This window comes from Leptinotarsa decemlineata, unplaced genomic scaffold, assembly GCF_025532065.1.
Source record: "Leptinotarsa decemlineata unplaced genomic scaffold, Ldec_3_MD MMD2_tig00078422_RagTag_RagTag, whole genome shotgun sequence".
Taxonomy (NCBI): domain Eukaryota; kingdom Metazoa; phylum Arthropoda; class Insecta; order Coleoptera; family Chrysomelidae; genus Leptinotarsa; species Leptinotarsa decemlineata.
In genome coordinates this window covers 6,363,376-6,383,355 of record NW_027412747.1, presented here as the reverse complement: position 1 = coordinate 6,383,355, position 19,980 = coordinate 6,363,376, and the positions used below count along the sequence as shown (strand labels likewise).

Below are 19,980 nucleotides of genomic sequence, written 5' to 3'. Positions count from 1 at the left end.
ATGATCATAATTTGAAATTGGCAGTGGAAGCGTCAAATATTCAGGATCCTAACATGTTGCGGGTGTACCTCAAAAATAAAACATACAGACAGGTAGCAACTAAAATCTGCAAGAGCCGTTCGCAATAGCCGATATCAAGTGGTAGTCATTCAAAATGTTTCAATAGAAGTCCCAGGGAAAATGATGAAATAATCTACTCTTGTTGTGGAAGAGCCGAATATCATCGGGATAATTGAGGACACTAAAATAAAAATTGTAATTTCTGTTCAAAAATTTTGGGAGTGACTGTTCAATTATGAAATCGGAAGTAGCTGGAAAACTTAAGCTGAGGGTCAAGCCACTCGAACAAATGGTTGAATTGTCTGGATTTTTGGGAACTGGAACAACAGTGACCCATTATATGGAGAATTTAACACAAATTGACGAAGTTTCGTTAAAAATAGTGTATTACGTAGTTGACGACAACAATATCGAAAATGATATTCTGATCGAAACAAATTCCACTGAATTTCAGAATATCATTTACCAAAGGGTGGATGATGTTTTCCTGCTCCTCATTGGAGCAGGAAAAATCGGAACTTGACAAAATTTTGGTGGAACATGAAAAAAGTATGTTATCCGATATGAAGCACCTGGAAAAAGAACATTCAGTTTTTCTGTCTACAAAGTTGAATTCAGATAGGCCTGTCACTCATCGACCATATCGCTTCTCAGAGAAAGACAAACAAATTGTCAGGGAAACGGTAAGGTAGTTGTTGGATGCAAAAATAATACGGGAAAGTAAGTCCCTTTATTCAAGTCCAGCTTCACTTGTTAATAAAAGAGATGGTCAGAAGAGGATGGTCATCGATTACTGTGCACTCAATAGAATCACAGTGAAAAATAGTTTTCTGATGCCTCCAATATAAGAAATCATCGAAAGTTTAGGAAAATACAGATATTTCACAAGTATCTATCTAGCTTCAGGGTATCAGCAGATACCATTAGATAAGAAATCAATTCACTATGAATACCTAAGGAGCCCATTTGAGTTATATAATGGTCCCTCAGTTTCTCAACAACTCATGAATGAAATTTTCCAGCCCTTAAGACAGTTTCACATAAGACCATATCTTGATGACATTTTGATACCATCTAAATCCAAAACTGAGGGGTTAGTTCTGCTAAGCGAAGTTCTGAAAATTTTGGGAAATTATAGCCTAACGCTAAAATTGTCAGAATCTGTATATTTGATGGAGAAAATAACATATTTGGGTTACAAAATTTCGTTCAATAAAGTATCTCCATCTACGGTAGAAACCAACGCGTTTGATAAATTTTCAATACCAAAAAATTGAACATCAGTTGAGACAGTTTTTGGGTCTGATCGGATTTTTTCGAAAATTTATAAAATACTTTGCTCGAATATCAGCTCCTCTTACAAAATTATAAAAAAATGTCGTTTGGGCATGGTCCAATTCATCGACAAAAATTGTTCGAAATCTCAAGATCTCAAATCCTGTATTATGTATTTTCAATCCTAAACTACCAATAATAGTTTATACAGAGGCGAGTCGGGAAGGCTTCGCAGGAATATTAGTTCAAAAGTCTGAAAACAAAGAAAATGCTGTTGGGTATTTCAGCAAGCAAACAACTGAGGCGGAGAAAAACTATTATTCATTCGAACTAAAGTTACTTGCAATTATGAAAACCCTAGAAAAGTATAGGTTTCACCTCCTTGAAAATGAGTTCACAATTTTCACGGATTGCAACGCCGTGAAAAGTGCCTTGAGTAAACAAGCAATTGTTCCACGCATAGCCAGGTGGGTTTTACTTTTACAAGACTTTTCATTTAAAATACAGCATAAAGCTGGTTCACAAATGCAGCATGTAGACACCTTCAGTCGTAACTTTGAGATGAGAAAGAAAATAGAGAACGTTAAAAAAATACACGAAAATGATTATCTGTGCGAGGCGCAAGGTGAAGATGTCTGTATCAAAGAAATAAAAGAAATATTGTTAAGTGGTGATAAAGTGAATAATTAAAATATTTTTGAGGAATGCGATTATAGGGGAAATAAAGTTTATCGTGTAACGCCATATGGTCGAAGATGGGTAGTACCGAAAAACTGTAGGTGGCAAATAGTAACAGCTAATCATAATGATGTAGGTCACTTTGCTCATGAGAAAACTATAGACAGAATTAGGGAAAATGACTGTTTTGAAAAAATAATAGATTCGTGAAAAAACACATGAATGCATGTTTACATTGTGTCTATCATAAAGAAAATAATGGTGAGAAGTTTGGATTTTTGCATTCCATGCCCAAGTATGCGAGACCACATCACACCCTACACTCAGATCATTTGGGACCATTTGTGGAAACTACAAAAAAATAATAATTATATTTTTGTAATTGTAGACGGATTCTCAAAATTCACATTTTTGAAAGCGGTTCTCAACATTGGTACCAAATGTGTCCTAGCGACATTGAGCGAGATATGTACAAGTTTCGGAAATCCGAAAAGAATAAGAACATATGCGAGAAAAGGATTTGCCAAACTTTTTATAAAATTGGTATTTTTTCGGTTAATCTTTTTTAATTTTTCTACAGATTTCTTCAGGGATTTCAAATCAATTTATTTTATATTAGACGATGGAAGTCCGAATAGATGAAATTAACAATTTTTGTTGAACCAAGGTTTGCCGTTAGAAGGTCGTTTCATTGAGAAAGGAATATATGCACCCATGGATGATAGAATAACTTCCGTGACTTCAGAAGCACAAGTTGATGAATCTTCAGAACTGAAACAAACATACTCAGGGGAAATTTCGGAATTTGTCTTGAAGATCCTTCCATTCAGCTGATCTGTAATGCCAAACTTTGCTTGACGACTAAAATGAGTTTGTGGTCAGAAGATCCCAATAGAGGCCTTACGGTGACTGTGTAAAATTCTAGATTTGTTGTTAGGTATAGATCCAGAAGATCAGCATATTCTCCATTACGGTCAGGTTGCCTCATTTATAATCTGAATAAGTCCGCTGTTTATAGCAAAAACGGCTGGAAAATGATTTCATGATAATCGAAAGATAAATAGATATGTACTGTTCCGATCATTTCTATATTGATTTCAATTCAAGTACCAGACAGGCGGTCCTCGATGACAAAACGTGAAAACCAAGAAAAGTATTTGATAAAAATAACTACGTGAACGCAAGTGAGACATGGGTGGAACCGCCTGTTGGTATGTCACCCAAGTCAACTTGCCAAGTTTTTTATATCAGTGTTGATCAGCGGCGGCTCGTCAGAGAAGGCCATTAATTTTCAATATAAATACATAATATGCCCGAAAAAACACTATCACTCACTGCGTTGTACGTACCACACTGTATCCCGCATCAACAAACCTCAAACGCACCGCCCATGAACGAATAACGAATAAACCATCAACCCGAAATAATAAATGCCATACTAAAATTTTTTCGAATGAATTAGATGACATTTTGAACGGAGAAACTGAAAATGTTGACTATAGCCTCATTATTGGTGATGCAAACATTGATCTTCTGACAGATATTCAAGTCTTAAAATATTATCTGGATACTCTTGGTGACCATGGTTTTCTTTCGGCAATCAATACTCCTACTCGGGAGCAAAGGGAATCTAGTACATATCTGGATCACCTTTTTGTTAAAGCAAATATAATTGAAAAAATCGAAAAATAACATCTTACAGCAAAATTTACGAAAGCGTTGAAGGGCTACACAAAAATATTTTTTTCGATTTGTATAATTCTGACTTTCATCTCAGAATTCTGAGTTGCAAGTCGGAATTCTGACTTGAATCTCAGAATTCTGACTTGCAAGTCAGAATTCTGACTTGTATCTCAGAATTCTGACTTGTATCTCAGAATTCTGACTTGTATCTCAGAATTCTGGGAAAATGGGCATTTAAGAAAAACAAATGAACATCGTCGGAGTGCGCTCAGTGAAAAGATCAAAATAAATGTTCTTCTCTCTGTCGAAGAAAATCCCCATGTCCCCACTAGGCAGATAGCTCAGGAACTCGAAATTAGCCAATCTTCAGTGGCAAGAGTTCTTGTAGCTGCAAAATGTCATCCATATAAAATAACAATCCTCCAGGAACTTACTGATCCAGATGGAAGACTTCAGTTTTCTGAAAAAATGATGGATCTACTAGACAGGAATGTTGTACATAAAGAAAACTTATATTTTCTGAGGAATCAACGTTTTTGTTGAATGGTGTGGTAAATCGTCAAAATTGTCGTTATTGGGCAGACAGAAACCCACACTGGATGAGCGAAGGCCACACTCAACATCCAGAAAAAGTCAATGTTTGGGCAGGGATCGTTGCTGATCGAGTTATAGGACCGATTTTCTTCCAAGAAAATCTTACTGGAGCAAGATATTTAGAATTCTTGCAGAAGTACCTAGTTCCGAATTTGGCTATTTTGTTTCCTTGTCCTATAGAAGCTGACGTGCCAAATAGAAACATCTGATTTCAACAGGACTGCGCGCCTCCTCATTTTGCAAGACCTGTCCGTGAGTACCTGAATGATGTATATCTAGGCAGATGGATTGGCAGAAGAGGACCTTATGAATGGCCACCTAGGTCTCCGAATTCAACACCTTTGGACTTTTTCTTATGAGGTTACTTGAAGAGCAAAGTTTTTAAAACCAAACCGGCAAATATTGAGGATTTAAAAGAAGGAATAAGACAGGAGTGTAGGCTAATTTCCGGCGAAGTAATCAGAAATGTTCAAAACAAGTTTCAGTTACGTTTAGGGTATTGTCAGTTAGTAAATGAACATTTTGAACACTTGTTAACGAAAGACTATTGATTTTGAATTCATTTTTTGAATTAGATAATGTTTGTTGAATATCTTTCAAAGGACAAGGAGTAAAAAAATTAAATTTGGCAGGCATGTGCAACTTGTTGAAGTCATTAAAAAAAAGGGTTGTCATTAAAAAAAAATTATCGATGACGTTATATCTCATATTTGAGACATACTGTATAATTTTTGTTGCATTAAAATAAAGGCACTTTAAAATACTAATCGACGTGTCCGAGCATATTTCCGAAAGAAACAACACCTTAGAATTAGTGAATTTGTTCCATGTTAGAGACTCGCACTGTATAAAGTATCATTTATATATTTTTTGATTATCGAGATTGCGTCAAAAAATAAATCTGCTGTAACAAGATATTCACTGGCAATCCGACAAAGTCGATAAATAGGACTATTATGACTTAAATTTGACTGAGGTGTTGGAGAAACATAAAGAACGTTGTATTATTTTTTTCAAATTAGGAGAGAGCTTAGATGAAAATTGAATACAGTTAACTTTTCCATTGATCACCTTGTAAATGAAAACTAAACTGGCTATTCAGCATGTCCCCCGCGTAATGTTTTGAGGATTTTCCATTGTAGTTGTATTGGTTCATTTTCAAAAAATATCGCTTTCTAGATCGGCATCACTGAGAAATCAATAATCGAAAAGCACATTTGTTAATTAGAAATTCAATGGTTTACAGTATAAATGAAAAATATTAATTTATACGTACACTTTCAAACTTAAATACAAAACAAAATGTTTTTTTTTGAAAGTGATGATTGCCATCCTACCCAGAACAACATACTGTAATAAATACTGATTCAAAATACTATGGTAGGACGTTTTATCTGTTGAATAACAGATCAACTCGGACAACGATACAGGCATAAAGCTAGTCGACTACAAAGTCAGAATTCTGACTTGTATCTCAGGGAATAATAATGATACATTCAGTATTATAAGGCAGATTTTTGCATTCATCAAAATATGAAGATTATGAAATTTTTCTCATTGTTTGAATCGTTTCTTTCGATATAACTGAAGATACAATTGCGGTATCGCCAAAAACATATTCAGGCCTTTCTTCTGCGAAGAATCCTGCACTGACACCTATCGGATACAATCCCACGCCTTTCGTAGTATTAGCCAGGGGAGTAGTTGTGTTCTGACGATCTCACTCCATTAAACTACTGTGTAGGTAAGTGAAGACTGGCACACACAAGTCACTTACAAGTCAGAATTCTGAGATACAAGTCAGAATTCTGAAATACAAGTCAGAATTCTGACTTGCAAGTCAGAATTCTGAGATACAAGTCAGAATTTTGACTTGCAAGTCAGAATTCTGAGATACAAGTCAGAATTCTGACTTACAAGTCAGAATTCTGAGATGAAAGTCAGAATTATACAAATCGAAAAAAATATTTTTGTGTGGCCCTTCAACGCTTTCGTAAAAATCAGTACACCAATATATAGGATATTTTCTATGTACCCCGGTTTCATTGGTTCTGTTCGACTGTTGATTCATTTGTAAAAGTTTTAGTTTGGATCTAATTATACCTCATCAAATTTGATTATTAAAAACTGATTGATTGATATTTCAATACTTTTTATTTTATGATTGAGATATTTCAACATGTCATTGTGAAAATGTAATATTTCAATTATTATTATTATTATTATTTATGTGTTATTCATATTGTTATTATCTGTCATATTTATGTTATCACGCACAAGTCACTTCTGTGACTTTTGTGATATTGTCTGTTTTTCAACTAAATTCTCTATCAAATGTGTATAATGATATATCTGTGAATAAACATTATGATTATTATTATTATTCTACGATGCAAGGGCGCCAAGCCTCCAATCGTTTAAAAAAACACAATCTTCGCGAAACCGATCCAACCAGCGACAAACGTCCCGATTTGTAATTTCAGTTGCAGAAATTATAGCGTTAGAGGAGGCTAGAGGCTAGCCTCCAGTTGGTCTCCGTTAGTGTGCGACTGCGTTTGTGTTTTATTCAATTATTCGAACGGGATGCCGTGACGAACCGGGACTGAAAAATATTTTGGTAAATCGTTTTAGTGTTTCTTGGTAATATTTGTTATTTGTGTATTGAACAGGCAGTTTTGTATTATGTCAGTGCTTTTTGGTAATATTTTTGATGTCTTTGTAATTTAAAATTGTTTAGCAAACAAAATATAGCTACAACTTTAGATAGAGCTCAAAAAGAGGCCATAATTTCTTTTAATAATCAGGTTAGGGAAAACGGTAGCCTTTTTTCGGGCACCTCAAAAACCATCCAAAATGAGCTTATAGACAGTGTGGCATATATTATTAAGGAAAATATAATCAAGGAGATTGAAAGTGTTCCTTTTTTTGCATGGAAATTGATGAAACTACCGATATTACTTGTACATCACAACTTTCAATCGTTTTTAGATATGTCAAAGATGGTAATGTGGTAGAACGTTTTATGGGTTATTTTGATGTTTCATCTGGGCGCACAGCTGACGATTTGTTTGATTTTTTAATTCGTACGTGTGACATCTATAATTTTAGGCAAAAGTTAATTGCGCAAACCTATGATGGGGCTGCCATCATGGCCGGCCATTTAAATGGTTTTCAAACTAAAACAAAGTCCATAGCTCCTCATGTACTTTTTACGCATTGCCATGCCTATGCCCTAAATTTAGTATAAAGCAAAACGTGCAACAACATAAAAGATTGCCGCGTATTTTTTTCAAGTTTGTCTGGATTTTCGGCATTCTTTTCAAATTCCACCAAAAGAAGCCATGTTTTAAATGAAATATGTGGTAGCCGAATGCCAACTTTTGCTGCTACGCGTTGGAATTCTACATCTAGAGCAGTAATTTCAGTGCATTCAAACAAAGACAAATTGATTGATGTCTTTAATTTTATCCTGAACAGTGATGATTTCAAAACCGACGACCAAAGTCGAGAGGTTTCAAATATATTTTAAATTATTTGTTTTTTCTATTCTTCAAAATAAATCAACAGATAATAATTCCTCAAAATAACCATTAAACAATTCAAAAGAAATTTTGATTAATTTCAGAAATAACGATAGATTTTTCAATAATATTTTCGAATCAATTGATTTAACTCTCGAACCGCCGGCGCCGAAAAAAAAACAATTTTGACTGACCCGATTTGAGACAAAATTATAAACAGATTTATAATGAAATATTGGACACCTTTTTGATGCAAATCAGAGTTAGATTTGAAGATTTACTTAAATTAAACTACTTTGATTTGTTGTCCTATATCAAAGATTTTTCCCAAAAACTTAATAACCACTTAATAGCTCAGTATCCATTTTTCGATATTTTTTAACTGAAAAATGAATCAATCGTAATGTGCAAATGTTTCAAATGAATATGAAATCGAAAAAAGTTAATACAGTAAAGCTGCTGGAAAATAATTCCATGAAAATCAAAAGATGAATACATAAGTACTATTCTGATCATTCCCATATTGATTTCAGTTTAAGAACCACCAGTAGACAGCTGTTTCGGCATGTTGGGTATCGTCAGGCAGGCGGTTTCCGATCAAAGACAAAATATGAAAACCAAGAAAAGTACTCGATGAAAATTATTGCGTAAAAGCAAGCGAGACATAAGTGAAACCACCTATTGGTGTGACACCCAATAATCAAGAAAGGTTAATGCAGTCAAGCTGCGTCAGTTTCATTCAAACATAAATCAATTGAGAAAACAATTTTCGCACAATATAATTATGAAATTATAGTAATTTATATACGTACATTCCAAAGTAACGTTATCCTGAATGTACTAGCAAAAAAACTGAATATAATTGAAATACACGTCACTCCACTCTTTATCTCCTGAACGGAAGCAGTCTTTGCAAATTTCCAAGACATTTTCTACCAGTTCCAAAACATATTCTCATTAATATGAATTAGTTCACTATAATTCAATATTTTGAAGAGAAAGAAGAGAGGAAGCACGCTAACTCTCTATTACACACCTCAGTTGATTCATAGCTATTCCATTGAAACAAAAAAGTATTCTACTAAAACTGCCGGTAATAATGTCGATGAAATATTCCATGAAAACATAGGAACTCATTCAATAACTTCCCCATATTCCGACTCACATATTAATGACAGGAAATTATTCATGAGTATTATAGTCAACACTCATTGAGAAAGCTTTCGGGAACAGAATATGTAATGGAAAGTCGCGAGGAAGTAGAGCCAATATACGTTGAATTTGTTGAAAATATAATAAGAAGCACTGAATATTTTCTGAACGGGAATATGTGGAATACTCATTGTTCGTATTTTTTGTGTGTACCAGAATATTTCTCAACCGAATCCAAAACCAAAAAAATAGCTCAAAATTGCATATTCTGTGAGCATTTGCGATAGTAATGTGAATTTTTTCATACCATCAGGAAGTGGGGATTTCGACGAATAAAAAGCACACCGACTTTCTGAAAAAAGCTGATATTTTGACGGGAGAAGTTTCGATTTTAAATTAAGTCAAAATACGGTGGAAAAATAATTATTTTGAATCAAATTGATTACAGTGTATTCAGGACATAAAAAGGTGAGTTTTCACCAGATTTCGTAGCAGAAAAAACTATGAAAAAGATAAAAATAAAAAACCAAAAACTTGGTTATTTCAGTTTTTCACATAAATTTTGGGGTTATGTGAAAAAATTTTAAATACAAAATTAGTAGATATTTTTATGACTTACAACTTTGCTTTTTGAATTTTATCCATAGAAGTTTGATTTTTGCCGAAAATCGAGATAAACAATTCTTCGCCCTTGAAAACTCACCTCTCCCCCTTCCCGAACCCAGATCGCCCGTAATTTACTTTTTCTTTCACTTCTATCATATTTTTTTCCTTTTCTAATGGGTTTCATCCTAGTATATTTTTTTAATTTTTTACCATTTTTGAAGGTACCCTGGTCTAATGGGAATACGAAAAAAAAATAACTTAATACACCAAAATAATTCTTGGACTGCATTCCAACCCGGAATTTGGAGTATAATAATCATAATAATTATTAAATATGGAAGTATTATACAACAAAGCAAGAAGTGTTCCTTATTTTTTTTGGGAGTATTTCAAATATTTCATACCACAAAAAACGATTAGCGAAATCAAAAAACAAGTCTGTTATGTAACAAGTTAGGTTATGTAAAATGTTTGCCAGAAGAGGGCATTTTTTAATTGACGAAAATAATAAATCAAATGCATTTTTGGATAAAAGTTCAAATTGGAATCGCTAGCGTGAAACGAATCAAAACAAGCACTTTTCCCAATCACCAGAAATGCGATACAATTCTCGACGCGCGTTTCGGTTACCAAGTTGGCGCCTTCATCTTCTGAAGACGCCAACTCGATTGGTGAAAAGCGTGTCGAAAAGTGTATTACATTTCTAGTGATTATAAAATGTACTTGGGTTAGATGCATTTTTGGAGATAGCAGGAAATCCTATAACTTAGCGTAGTCCTACACTCACAATTCAATTTTCTAATCGAGTTAATCCAGACATACCACATTCTTTTTCATTGTTTCGATAGTCCATGTTAAAGAATATTCGAATACAATATTTATGAATACCAGGGTAGGTTGGAAAGGTGCAATGAAAGAGCTGGTGATATCATGGGTCATCTCAAAATCATGAATACCAAAAAAAGAAACGCATGCAAAAAATCACGTTTACAAAAATGTCATAAACGTATTCCACTGAATAGAAAAAGGCACATTTTCCATATCATATTGTGCCAAAATAAAGTTATTTCAATATGATTTCTTTTGCCAAAACACAAGCACTGAAGTAAAATCCTCAAGGCGCTGTCAGAGCGGTGCCTGTGCGGAAGTAGTGATTCACATTGAATTTGAATCGCTGGAGATTAAATCCATTTGGAAAACGTTCTAAGAGAGTTTATTTCACATAAACGCAGTTCTCCAGATGAAAGAGTTCTCAAACAGTGAAGTTCGAGGTGTACTGAGTTGAACCTCAAAACGATGAGCAGCCACAGTTCTTCGCATATTTCTGTTATGTACCGCTTTTCGGGGAATCAAATATGCCAAGTCACTTGAACACCTTCCGTGAAAATATCTATAGAAGAGAGACGAATCTCCAACTTTTCTTCGATTTTTCAGACTATCAAAGTAGCACGTGAATTTCGCACCTGTAATCAGGAAGATGGCTCTTTTCTGGAAGGAATCCAGCAACTTCAGGTTGTGTTTGGAGGCAGAGCTCCATGCATGAGAATTATACTCCAAAGAAGGTCTAATCTGAGCTTTATAAAGCATCAAAAGTTACTGAGGTGTGTACAGTTTTCTGGTTCGGAACAGTGTTCCAAGTTTTCGAGAAGCAGCCTTTGCAATTCCAGCGACACGATTGTGCCGACATATTGGTGTCCATTTTAACCTCCAACAAACTTATCGAAGCAGAAAGCGGAATTATCTGGCCTAACATTATTATATCCCGTTCGGAGACATTTATCTTCTTGGAGAAAACCGATGCTTCGATTTTTGTGGCGTTGAATTGAACCTAGTTACTTTCACTCCAATTAGAAATCACTTCTAGATCCTCACTAAGATATGCATCCTTCAGCTGCCTCAGTAGCCGATGTCCTGAAATCCAAATGGAATGACGAGACAACTGTACTATCGTCAGCATAGCAGTATATTGGATTCTTGATGTTTTCCAATAAGTTGTTGATACACAATAAAGAGAGGGTTGGAGACAATATGGATCCCTGGTAAGGTATTCGAGATATATCCATCGACAGCCACATCGATTTCTATCAACTAAAGCATAAATAACTCAAATTCCTTCGAAGCACAGCAAGGCGCGACCCTTATTTGTAAATCATGATATGTTATAAAAACTTTCGGTGTTCAAAATGTTTTTTCTTGAACGAACTTTGGAAAAATAAAAAATGTAATGAATAGCTGAAAATTTAAAATCCTTCAAACTCCCCGTGTCAACACGAAATTCTGAAGGAGCTAATCTATAGGACAGAAAGTTGAATAAAGTTTGAAAATGCAAGTGATAAAATAGATTTTCAAATATAACAGTTCACCTCTATGTGCATTTTTTTTTTTAGTTTACACATATTCCAATGAACTTGTTATCGATAAATTCATTTTAGAATAAAGAACACCTTGTAAATATCATTCCTAGAGTCAGTATCACAATTTTTATCGTCTGTGTATCGTACTTATACATTTCTGGTTACTTTGTTGCAGGCTCCGGATACGTCCATGGGACAAGGGAGTCTAGCTAGAAGGAGCGAATTCATCTGTTTTGTGTCCTGGAAGAAACCAAATTTGAGAGTATCATCGAAACGTCGAGAAATATGCCCTAGTTGTGGGGAATCCTTTGAAATTTCCGATGGAGTTTGCCTGAACGGAAAATGACGAAAACATGATATTCAGTGTTATTGCTCTCAGACTTGTCAAAGTGATGACGCTGTCACGAATACTTTTGTGTAAATATTTTGTGCAAATATGTTGTCTTGTGTCACAAAGGTGTATTTTAGCCTTTAGTAAAATCATGAACTAGATAATTTTCATGTTTAATATGTCTGTCTTTTCTTCATAAACTGCTAAACGCAATACATACAAAATTGTAATCTTCTTTCATTCAATGTGGGCCATTGATAACAAATTTGTGACTAAAACGAATTTGTGTCAGTACAAGAAATAAACATATCAGAAATATATTTTTGAGTGTTTCTATTGTTTCAGCTAATACTCATTAGTTATATGTCAGAGATATACTGTATACTGGTGTATACAGTGAAAAGTGGTAATGAAAATCATTTTGGAGTCTGAACTCAATAATTTTGATCGGAGCGAATTCGAATTTCCTGCAAAGAAATTCTAAATCTACTTGGGACGCTCTTCGATCTCTTGATTTGTTGCGTGAAAAAGATAATACTGAAATATGACCCGACCTTTAAAGTTAGGACCTTATTATTAACCATTTCAATGGTACTCCTCAGCTTATACCTTCATGAGACCAGTTGTTATTACTTGATGAGTATGAAAATTTACCAACTACTGAAAAGTTATTTACCTTCTCTCGCGTTACAGAAAGAACGGTAAGAAATCACATGTACGACATCAAAAGCAATGCGATAGGGACAGATCAAATTTCACTTCGTATGCTCCATTTGATAGATGACCACCTACTGAAATATATCACTTTTATAAGAAATAATAAGTCTGGAAATACACTCTAGTCATTCCCCTTCCCAAATGTAATATACCTTTACATTTTTCTGACCTTCGTCCGTGATGAAAAACCAAATAACCCCCTATGTACATGATAATAATACCATCACATCAGTACAGTCTGGCTTCAGACAAGATTACAGTATCACAACCGCCCTTCTATCTATTACTAATGGCATATTCACAGCTACCGATGAAACCAAACTGACATGCTTAGTACTGTGGGACTAGAGTAGGGCCCTCGATAAACTGAATCACGAAATACTCTGCTAAAAACTTCGCTATTTCGGTTTCTCTAGTAAGGCTTTCTAGCAATTGCTTTACTTGTGTCAAAAGGTGTACTACAAGGACCCATTCTCGGGCCACTATTATTCAGTATATATATTTCTGACTTTTATAAATCAATAAATGAAAGTACGATACATCACTATATAGATGACACCCAATTATATTGTTTCATAGTAACATCTCCCAAGAAGCTCAATTTAATATCAACACAGACCTCCAATCTATCTTTGACATCTCTTCTGCACATATGCCTAAACTTAATGCGAATAAGTCTGTAGTCATACTTTTTGGGCCCAGAAAAGTGAGAGAATTAGCACTTGGAAATTTAGAAATATGCATCGATAGCAATAAATTACCATTACCTGAGGAAAATTAGAATCTAGGACGGTCGGTAGTCGGTCGATTCGACGCGGGTGCTTTGTTCACTCACTCGAATTGACTGCTGTGTTGGTCGATGGTTCAAGCCCCAGTCTGACCGATCGATTTTCACTTGCTATCGTCTAACCCGTGTTAGAAATCACACGTTAGAAGGTAAGACCTCGTTGATCATTAGCTCGCCCAAGTTTCGACTTCTGAGGGTTGTCTTTCGTAGGGATGTGACAGCTGGTTAACGGTGAAACAGATTTTAAACAGATCATCTGTGCCAAACCTCTTATAACACACTGAATCAGTCATATCCGATCGTGATATACTCTCTAGTGAACTAAAATAAAATTTCTTATTGTGATAGCATCTACAGACCTGCCCTACGCACATCGCTTACAACGTATTAAAAATTCATGTTTGAGACTTTGTTATGGAATTCATAAATATGATCACATCTCATCGATTATGAAACACTCTGGTTGATTGAGACTAGATACTCTCAGAAGTTCGCACCTCTTAACTAACACTCATAAGATTCTCATTCCCAAAAAGCCAGAATATATCTTTCGTAAGTTGACAATTTTTTTCATTATAAGTAGATCACATACTCGAAACAGTAAATCACTAAACATATCTAGACATCGTTCTGTCATTTTTACCAGCACCTTTTCATTGAATGGTCCTACATTATATAATCACTTAACCAGTGATTTCAGATCGTACTCTTTCTAATTAAAAAAAAGGTGGAAGATTCACTATATAGAAGCAGAGATGAACGGAATCCAAATATGACACGGCATGACTTTGTACTATCTAAAATCAAGATGAAGAAGTGAGTTCCCTACATATTTTCATCTGTTCATGGTATACTTATCTTTCTTGGCGTTTCTTCACTTTTTCAATCTGATAGTTTTTTGTTTGTGGTTAAATTGAAAAACAGCTTTTGCTGATACTTCCGACGATTCATCACTCATGGTATTCCTTTCCTAGTTTATGAGTTTGTTTTTTTTATGGAGTTGATAAATAACGCCGAATAATTACTATTATTATTATGATTATCATTTTTTTAACCGTAGATCGCGTTGGTCAGGCCCTATCTCCCGAAGCCCCGATACATTCGGGAGAGCGCGTCAGCATTATCAACCAACGACCACTCCCCAAACTGTGAAGTAAGTGGTCATTGGTTCCGAGAATCATGTGCCCTGAGCAAGCGCAGTGAGCCAAGAATGACAGGCTTCTGCATCTGTCCGGCTAAGATTTCTGCTTTAGTACGGCCAGCCGGTTTGATTTCAAGAATTGAGAGTAGAAAGGGCATAATTTCACCAAGAACTCCAAAAATCAGAACAACCATCTTGACAGAGTGGTCTGAATGGAGTCTGCGGAGTTTGAAGAAAAAATCTCAATATATTATCCGTTCTCAATCCTCTTTTCCGACGATATTCGTCTCGCCAGGAGCTGAAAACTCCACACGACAAATATCGTCTTTCTCTCATGGTCGAGAAAGACTACATCAGGCTTATTAGCTGGTATGAGCCTGAGGATGGGAGTGAATAGTTTCAAAAAATTCGGCACTTCTCGTTCCCCACAACGGGTTCAATGTCCACCGGAGCGTAGGGCAACACCGGTATCTCGTCAATACCGTAAGAGTGCCATAGATGGTAATATAGCACTCTTAGGGCCGCATTATGTGGATGGATATAGGCCGAAACCACTTGTGCTGGACATGCTGATAGCAAGTGCATCAGGGTCTCGGGCAGCCACGCGGCTGGCCCTGCTCCTTGTGTCAGGAACCTCTATACCCATCACGCAACTGCGGTACTCTAAGGTGTTGAAGACATCATCCTGGCAAGCCATGATGAACCACTCAGTTTCCGACTTAAGCCCACTCGACCTGAGGAAAGCCAATGTCAGGCGCTTTGATGAGCCAAGGTATCCGATGTTATTGAAGAAGACACCAAGCATTGGTTTATCCTTGTGTTTCCGCAGAAGTGAAGTGATCTCTGAGGCTTTTATATGAGCGTTTTGCTGAACGGGTTCCAACTCGGTGACAGAGTTGTGGTCACCTCGTTCAGTGTCGAAAACTAGACCTAGTTCATCAGCTGCTTAGGCAACTGTCCTAAAGAGGAATGCTCCAATTCCTGCTCTCCCATGGTCACGGACCATGCGGAGAAGGGGACCCGAACTCCTCACGACTTTGCAGGCTATATCCAGTACCATTCTGTCATGTAAACACTCCAAACTCAAAAGTCCACGACCTTCCTGTTGTCGGGAAAAGTACAACCGTAGAACGGACGATTTAGAATGCAAACTCATATCGAGATGCATCATTTTTCGGGTCTTCACGTCGAGTTGATACAGCTCTCCCGAGTCCACTTCACTACTCCAAACGAGTAGAGTAAGATTGGAACGGCAAGCATATTTGTTGCAGCAACTTTATCCTTACCCAACAGTTCCGATGATCAGATTTGTTGACATTTGTGCTGATACTTGCCGCGGAGAGAGTTCTTCACTGGTGTTACCTTTTGTGAGTGGCGTTGTTCCACTTCTAGGCGAGTATACGTCTCTCCGGCATCCAAATGGTGTGGGATGGTGTATCATTATCATTATTATTATTATATTCATATACCAAGTGATAATGTTTGGTAACACAATTTTTTGCCCCTAAGCATAGCCTGAACCTGCTAGATTCTACCCAGAAAAGATGCATTTTATTAAATTAGTATTAATCACTTTTGTAAATAGTGTATTGGTCAGATGAAACGAGCTATTGAAACTTTTTTCAGAAAGCACATATTCGATTTTAAAGTACAGAAAAGTCCAGTGTCGTTCAACACGCCTTGAAGACCTGGTAAAAAATGTTTTTTCGTTAATCAGCAGATTAAAGATTGTCAAGAATTGTAGAAAACAGTAGTACATGACACTAGACTTTCGGATGCTTTCAGAAATTTCGGAATAACAGAAAGTATCATGAAACATAAAATCATGACAAAGATCATTTTCCAAACATGTATTAACTATGGTAAAATTAATGCATGCCTCAAAGTAAAAGTGTACTCTTCCTGATATAGGTAGGCAAGTTTGGAATTGGTCATGATTGGTCGGTGAAGTGCGTCGATAAGTGGGTTGCAGTTCAGATGTATGGAAGTAGTATTCGTTTTGTATTTCACAGAATTATAGCTCCGTTGACGAAATAACATATATATGCTCATTTGTTGTTTGAGAAATAAATTTTCATTTTCATTTCGTACAATAATATCACAACTTTGTTGACCTATACGAATTGAACTTGATCTTTGTTTTCGATGATAAGCATTGTTATTTTGATAATTTATTATCGGTCTCTATTTACAGTAACTTGTCGACTCCAATGATATATTTTCTCGTTCCGAAATCGAAATCATATTACAAACTGGAAAAAAGTAGTACTTTCATAATTTAATTATCGAACAGTACATCACGTTTTCGTCTAATATGGATTGTATCATCTTCATCTCCGTTGAGATTTGGGTCGATATCACTGTTCTCTGCATCCAGTAAAGTATTCACGATTTGTCTCTTCTTCCTCTGATTATCCCCAGCAATATGATAATTTTTGGATCCCTTCAATTTTTTCACTTTCTTCCACGCATTATCTTTTAGTTTCCGAATCTTATCGAATATATTTCTTTCGGACCTCTTCTGGTCAATTCCTTCATTTTCTTTGATTTTATCAACATCAGACTTTGATAGAGAACTAGATTCTTTTTCACTTCTTTTAGTCTTTCTTGAAAATACTCGGTTGGTATTATTGGATTGAATATCCTCAGAACTGCCTTCCATCCCAGAGAAGGAGTCTAGAGAAATGTCACTTCTTTGTAAACCCTCAATACTTTCTTCCCTCTTTGACCACAGTGATACATTTCTTTTATTTTTCTCTCCATCCGAATTTAATCTATTTGCACCAGGCTCCGAAAGTTCGTCTTCCACTTTACTACCAATTTCCGAAATATGATATTCGTCCATTAAGCTCATTTCGTCCAAAATATTCTCTAGTTCATCTTCAAAACTAACAGAGTTTCTTCTGCTTACTAGCGATTCATATCTTTGATCCATTGACCTTTTGACGTTATTTTTACTACCTAACTTGCTATGTATCTTGAATTGAGTTAAAACCAAAGGATACCTATTATCCAAGTATCCCAATTTTTCCCGATAACTAACTTTCTCACCCACTTTCCTTGGGGTTCTCTTTACTGGTGATAAGTTTATATTCGTTGGGATCGGACTTTTTTCCACTGGTAAAACCATGTAGGAATTTTTCCATGGCTGCAGTATTCCTACAGGTTCATTATTTTTATACATGACTGCACATTGAAAGTTATTTTTCCCTTCACTACTTGTTGTGAAGGGAAAATTTGATTTACGCTTCGTTCTGAAACTCGATTGTTTGTATTTACTTTGTGAATTTTCATTTTTGATTTCGTTATTTCCAGATCTAACGAATAGAATCGAACATAGAACTAAGCAGAATTGAACTTGGAGTTTCATAGTCACGAGGTGACATATTTGTCACCTCGTGACTGATCGGTATTCGAGTGACAGTGTATTTTTGAGGAAAATGAACACATGCCAAAGTAACGTTTTGCATAGCCATTTCTGCGAAATTTGAAATTTGTTAATTCAATAAATATTCTACCTGAATTATTGCAATGAATGTATGGTGGTACGTACGGAAATAATCAGTTATATGAAAGAAATGCTAGATCTGAAGAGGGGTAAAAAGCTGTTCTCGAAGTTAACTCATGATATTCGTGTAAAATAGAGGATTTCGTTGAAATCCACTCCTCGGGTGTCTCCAATAAATCAAGCGAATAAATGGTGAATGCAAAATTTGCAATTTTACATATTTTGTTATGAGAAACTGGATAAATATTTGGGAATATATGTACTTAGAGTAAAGTCAACTTTGTCGGAGAGTGAACACATACATTTGTTGATTGAGTTACCATTCTGAGTATAGTTTTCTATTTTCATTCTGCTATACTCAAGGCCCCCATCCACGGTCAAACAATTTATTCAAATTTGGTGTTTGTGCAAATAATTGAGACTGTTTCATGGTTGTGCAAACTGTTTTAGTAAAATCGGTCTTGATCGAAATATTTTGCGCCAACGACCGTGGATGGTAGTATTGTGCAAACTTCGGATCAGTCTATGCCTTTTCACCTTCGTGAACAGACGCCTCTTTGCATCTTCCTCGGACTCGGCAAGTTTTTCAATTATTCTTTTAAATTCATTTTCGTTTTTGTCTTGTTCCAAGTTCCATGGGTTTCAATTCATCGTAGTATGTTAATGGCCGAGTTGAAAGTTATTTTTGATTTTTTTTTCAGTTTACTGTTATTTACTTTTTCAGAATATGGCGACAAAAGAAGGTGAACGGTCCAACTCCGGCCGACACCCGCAGGAAAACGACCGAAGAAAAATGAGCCCCCACCAGACAGTGCAAAATTCAAAATAACTAAACTAGTGTATCTTGCCTATGAACGCTTCGAAACACCCTCCTCAGACGCCCAGATCATAGCAAAAGGGTGGACTGTGTATTATGACAAAATGGGTCCAAACCAGCAAATGTTTGCTAAAAAATTCATTGATGATATTCTTTTCGAAGGATGACTTGGCAATCTTCACAGACAACAACAAAATATTTTGTGGATGCAAGAAAAAAGAAGTCTTGACTCCCAACTATTTCTTCAAGCATATGTTCATTGTATCAAACAAATGTTTGATTGAAACAATTTCGATCAGTTATTTCAATTTAAAGAAGAATTGAATTCAAGTAATATTTTGTCTAATTGATAGCGAGAATGATTTAGAGTAATTCGAATATTCTATTGAACAAACAAAATTTAAAGATGGATGAAACAGTGAAACTGATTGGAATAATCAAATGTATTTTCTATTTGAGTAAAAGTTATGTTGAAGAAACATAACATATCTGCAGGATGATGGATAACTTTGTTTGTTTTGATAATGGGAAAATTTCCACTGAAGTAATGATTTTGTTGAACAAATAATAAATAGTAGTTGAACGAACAATGTTTATGCCTCATTGTGAGTATCTTGCTGATAGAGTAAAGCATTTCGAAAGTTCAAAATAAGTATGAATAATGATGCACCAAATGAAATGAAGTTACAAATCAAAATCATTCCCTCTTGTTTGAATTTGGTTATTGGATTCAATCAACCAAATATTATACTAATT

At 35.5% G+C, this 19,980-nt stretch overlaps 1 protein-coding gene and 1 long non-coding RNA gene across 3 annotated transcripts in view; both read left to right on the top strand.

The window, feature by feature from the left end:
- Window positions 1–12,574, top strand: part of LOC111506332 (Adipokinetic hormone receptor) — a 330,108-nt gene extending 317,534 nt beyond the window's left edge. For both annotated transcript variants that reach the window (XM_074186182.1, XM_074186183.1), the window contains one exon: window positions 12,099–12,574. In XM_074186182.1, the coding sequence (XP_074042283.1) occupies window positions 12,099–12,269 (171 nt within the window). In that variant the 3' untranslated portion in view covers window positions 12,270–12,574. The remainder of the gene's footprint in view (window positions 1–12,098) is intronic.
- Window positions 12,575–17,081: 4,507 nt separating this feature from the next.
- On the top strand, window positions 17,082–19,718 carry LOC141487280 (uncharacterized). The gene is made up of 2 exons (XR_012468305.1): window positions 17,082–18,444; window positions 19,132–19,718. It is a non-coding gene; the product is annotated as an uncharacterized lncRNA (long non-coding RNA).
- Window positions 19,719–19,980: the final 262 nt, after the last annotated feature.